The sequence below is a fragment of the Myotis davidii genome, unplaced genomic scaffold (genome assembly GCF_000327345.1).
Source record: "Myotis davidii unplaced genomic scaffold, ASM32734v1 scaffold169, whole genome shotgun sequence".
Classification (NCBI taxonomy): Eukaryota; Metazoa; Chordata; class Mammalia; order Chiroptera; family Vespertilionidae; genus Myotis; species Myotis davidii.
In genome coordinates this window covers 280,439-285,657 of record NW_006383005.1, presented here as the reverse complement: position 1 = coordinate 285,657, position 5,219 = coordinate 280,439, and the positions used below count along the sequence as shown (strand labels likewise).

At 54.7% G+C, this 5,219-nt stretch overlaps 1 protein-coding gene across 1 annotated transcript in view; it reads left to right on the top strand.

The window, feature by feature from the left end:
- MOGAT2 (monoacylglycerol O-acyltransferase 2) overlaps positions 1-5,219 on the top strand; it is a 38,783-nt gene that overhangs the window by 9,052 nt on the left and 24,512 nt on the right. The window contains 1 exon segment of the mRNA XM_006777908.2: positions 1-39. This exon segment is cut by the window's left edge and continues 149 nt beyond it. Within this exon segment, the coding sequence (XP_006777971.1) occupies positions 1-39 (39 nt within the window).

Sequence of the window (5,219 nt, the reverse complement as noted above, 5' to 3'; positions counted from 1 at the left end):
GTCGTGTGGAAGTACATGAAGGACTATTTCCCCATCTCGGTGAGTCTGAGGGCTGGCTTCGGGGTGGCCAGGGCGAACGCGTCCCACTTCTCCCTGAGGAAAGCGGGGCCCTGTGTGAAGTGAGAAGAGCCAGGGCTCCCACCACTGTGGGCCATGGGGAGGAGTCCGGCCATGGTTTCCCGTCCATGGGCATGTGCAGCCACGATGAGGGCGGAGGAATGTACAGGATTTGAAAGAGTGCTGTGGGGCATATCGTGTGGCCCACACGTGTATCTTGTAGGTGTAAACCCTCTGCAGCCCGGGCTCGGGTGGAGGGAGATAATAAACTCAAGGTCCTAAGAGACCATCTACTCCACATTTCATCAGATGACACACTGGCACCCAGAGGGACAAAGGTATGACCAAGGCCACACGACAAGTTTTTGTTTTGTTTTTACTGGTTTTAAGGTTTGTGCGTTAACTGTGGGTAAAGGAGTAGGGGAGCGAACCGGTCCTCGGGCTCTCTCCTGCTCCTCACCCTGGTGTGCTGTGCCAGTGTGTCCTTGGGTTGGGCCTGGCCCCATTCTGAACCTCAGTTTTCCCCTGTGCCCAGTAAGCGGACTGATCTCTCCTACTCGGAGTGCCTTGAATCTCTGACTCTCTGACTCAAGGCACCTCACGACCCTTCTGAACAATTGGCCCTGGACCCAAAGATTAGTCCTGAGTGAAGCACACCCCTGGATTCACAGACCCTTCAGCTCTTTACGGAGCCCCCGATAGACGCAGCCCTGGATGTGAGCAGCTGGACAGGGCTGTTGCGTTGGCCGGATGAGATAGGATCGGGAAGGCACGGGAACACGGAGAGGTGCCAGGCAGGGACAGTTGGAAACAGTAAAGAAAAACAAAAGGTATAGCATGTGGTCTCTGGAACTAGACGGACTAGGTTCTAATACCAGTCCCGCCACCCACCAGCTGTGTGACCTTGGGTGAGTCACAGTCTCTCTGAGCCTCAGTTCCCGCACGAGTGATGTGGAGATGATGCCACATCCGTCACTGGGCTGCGTCCTGGGGTTCAATGAGACGGGGTAAAGTGCCTGTAGGTTCTCAGTAAACTGGTGGCAGGATAATTTTACTGAGTCAGTGGGGAGCCTGGGCGTCGCTGCAAGTCTGATAGCCCAGAGCCACGCTGCTTTGACCTTTACAACTGCTTGGCTTCTCCTCCTCCATCCCGATCCCCACCTCTTCCTGTCCCTCCAGCAGTCTGTTCTGCAGCTGATAAAGGGGAAAAGAGGGGAGGAAACGGGCTCCCTGAGGTTAAACAGTGAGCGGCAGTCAGCACTCCTGCATCGCTTCCAAAGAGTCCTGAGGCCCAACAAGGACTAGCAAAGGCTGGACAACAACTGGGGTACAGGAGCCCCTAGTATTCCAGTAATAAGTTCCTCCTGGGCAAAGGACAAGGGTGGGCAGGGCAGGGCAGCAGGGCAGGGGCTGGGCAGAGGGCAGGAGGTTGGCCAGCAGAGACTTCCATGCTCATGTTGAAAAGCAGAGTGAGGGGGCAGTGCTGAGCTTAACTCTGAGGGGGCCAGGTGGGGGTGATCTTCCTCACCCCTTATATCCACTTCCTCTGCAGTGTGCCCTTCCAGGATATTGTCACCAAAGGCAAGCAGGGGCCCTGGCCAGTTTGGGTCAGTGGATAGAGCATCGGCCAGTGGACTGAGGGTCCCAGGTTCAATTTCAGTCAAGGGCATGTACCTTGCTTGTGGGCACATCCCCACTGGGGGTGCGTGCGGGAGGCAGCTGATCGATGTTTCTCTCTCATCGATGTTTCTAACTCTCTATCCCTCTCCCTTCTTCTCTGTAAAAATCAATAAAATATATACATTTTTTTAAAAGGCAAGCAGGGCTTGCTGGGTCCTAAAAGGAGCCATGGGCACATCGTGGGCAGGCTCCCTTGTCCTCACTGAGGATTCCTGAGCTTGAGATCTGAACTCCCTTCCCTCCCTCTCCTCCTCCCAGCCAGGGCTTGCTCTCCTGTCCCAGGAAGGTCAGAGTTTCCACAGGGAAGTGTGGACAGCAGCTTCCAAGCCAAAGAAACCTTAAGCAGGTTCTGGCCTCTGGTGGAGCTTTGTGGACTCTCACTCTGTGGTCTCCCCTCCCACTGTGAGCTGAATCTGTAGCTGGGCAAGCATTGAGTCCGTGCTGCCTGTCACTACTTGAGCCAATTGACAGGGTTGAATCGTATATGAGCGTGTGTTCCAGTACTGCCAGCAGCATGGGAGAGCAGCAGGTCAGCCACAAAAATCTGCTCTGCCCCCCACCATAAACCAGCTGCTTGTCTTGGGTAGGAGGACAGAGATTACACGGGGAAGCAGCAAAAAGGGCAAATGGGCTGTTTACAGGCATACAGAGGGCTGGGGATCTTCCGGCTGCGATTCTGGTTTCTGCAACAGGTTGTTAATCTCCTGATAATAGGCAGCTCCCAAATGGGAGGAAGGGCTTCGTTCCCAGGTGAGCTCCCCGTTCCCGAGTGCAGCTGTCAGCCAGGGTAGACTGTGCCTTCCTTAATCAGAATAAAACAATCGCGGTTAACAGAGCATGATTAATATTCCTGACAATTATGGCTGGTTCCCCAACGTTCTATTCCTGTCACTGTCAAGCCCTGAGTTCGCCAGGGTCAGCAGAGGTGCAGGCCGCAGTATGGCTTCGGAGCAATGCGCCTGATGTTCAGCGTGAATGAAGCAGAAGGTCACCTGGGGATGAGGTTAGAGACTTTTTCAGGGACAAGGGGACAGAGGCCACGGAAGACCATCTTACAGAACTGGGACTCCTCAACTGAAAATTCTCCAGGGGGCTGTCATCCAAGGGCCCACCAAGGGTAGCATCTGGCTATTTGCCCCTGGAGCTGCTGCCAGTTGCAGGTCTGGCAGGAAATGATGCTGTGGTGGCTCTGGGCCTACCCTACCCCGGCCAGGTAGCTCTGAAGGAGGGTTTCTCAATCTGGGCACTACTGACAATGGTGGGACAGTGGGCTTGCTTTGCAGAAATTCTGCCTGCATAGTGTTCCCGGGCTGATGCCCCCTGCAGGCCTGTTGCATCACCGCCTGCAGGGGGCTGGCAGTACCACCAGGTGGCCAGCAGAGGGCGAGATGACACGCACTTTTACTTTGCCCGTCTAGGCTGGGAACCTGTAGGGGTGTGGCTGTGGCCTCCAGATTCTCTTCCCTGTAGTCTCCCTGGAGGCCCTCCAAATCTCTCTGCGAGGACCTTGGGGTGAGCAGGAGGTAGGGAGTCCCATCTCTGCTGGAGCTCCCCCTCCCCTCCAACCCACATTCCCAAGTCTCTGCAGTCCCATCAAATATATGCGGATTTCTGAGCTCCTACCAGTTCTTACTGATTTTTTGAATTAGCGTCTAGTGCCAGAATTTCGGGCAAAATTAGGAAACTGTGTCTGGGCCCTGGACTTTTCTAAACTCACCCTCTGGGCTTCCTAAGAAGCTGACGATGGAGAGCCAGGCCCTGTTTGCTGTGGGAGGAGCCGTCCACCTCCCGGCGAGGACCAGTGCCTGGGAGCTGGGTTTCCCTGTGCGGATTTCCTCATCCCAGAGCAAACACTGTCCACAAGGCCAGGGCCTGGGAGGGTCAGGACTGGAGGAGTCTAGCACACAGACCTCTGTGGCCAGGGCTGTGACCTGATGTCAGGGACAGCTGCAGTGCGGGAGATCACCCCTCCCACCCACACCCGGGATGATCCCCCAGCTCCTCCACAGCCCTGCAGGCATCACTAGGGACTTCCTGCCCCAACTCCCCGCTCAGCCACCTCCCAGCACACTGAGGTCTCTTTACCTAAGTCAGAGAGACACCGGTGCCTGGCCGCCCACCCAGGATAGAACTCCAGCTCACTCAGGCCTCGGACGGACGGGCACTCACTTCCTTCTGCGATGCTCCTTTCACGGTGGGAGGGCTCTGCCTGTGAGGTTTTCCTTCACAAGGAGATGGGGCCTGTCTCCTGGGACCCTCCCAGGAGTCCTACCTCTGTCGGCGGCACAGGGACTGGGCTCAGAGAACAGCTGTCCCCTCAGCCCTACGGCTGCCCTGCAGGGATTGGGGGCCTCCATTCCTGTTGACTCCACTGCCTTTGCTGCCACTCCCTCCTCCAGCCTCGTAGCTCTCAAGGCAGCTTTCTCAGCATCATTGACATTTTGGGTTGAATGAGTCTCTGTTGTGTGTGTGTATTTGGGGCAGGGAAGGATTTCTCATGTCTGACTTCATCCTGGGTCCCTACCCACTAGATGCCAGTAACACACCCCTCTACCAGTTGTGACAACAAAAAATGTCTGCAAACATTCCCAAATGTCCCCCCGAGGGGCTGGGCAACTGACCCTGGTTGAGAACTGCTGCTCTAGAGCCTGGGTGGGGTGTCTCCCAGACTCCTCCAGTCCTGACCCTTCTCACCTCCCAACGATCTAAGTCCTGGCCACAGTTATCTTTTTATCTGGACTCTTAAAATGTTAAAAGAAAACAAAAACCAGCCTGGCCGGCATGGCTCAGTGATTGAGCATCGACCTGTGAACCAGGAGGTCACCATTTGATTCCCAGTCAGGGCAAATGCTCGGGTTGCAGGCTCAATCCCCAGGGTGGGGCGTGGGGGGAGCGTGCAGGAGGCAGCCAGTCAATGATTCTCTCTCATCATTGATGTTTCCATCTCTTTTTCCCTCTCCCTTCCTCTCTGAAATCAATCTTTCCTTTCCTCTCTGAATTCAATGAAAATATTTTAATTAAAGAGAAAGAGATGGGTCTGGGCAGACATGGTAGAGCCACAGCCCCTCACTGTCCTCCCTCCCATCCTAGGTCCAGTCATCCTCTCCAGGGAGCCTGTGCAGGGTCTACTAGGCAAAGGTCTTGGGATTCAGAGTAGGAACACCCCTGGGAGAACTGAAAACATGTTTGCGCTGAGACTTGTATACAAGTGTTCATGGCCACACTATCGGAAATGGCCAGAGACCGTTCAGTGGACAAAGAAAATGTAGTCTACCCATACAATGGAATAGCATTCAGTCATAAAAAGGAACGGAGTACTGATGCAGGCCTCAACATCGATGAACCTGGAAAACATTCTGTGAAGTACAAGAAGACAGACACAAAAGGCCACATATTGAATGATTCCATTTATATGAAATTTCCAGGAGAGGCAACTCCATAGAGGCAGACAACAGTGGCTGCCAGGGGCTGGGGGAAAGAGA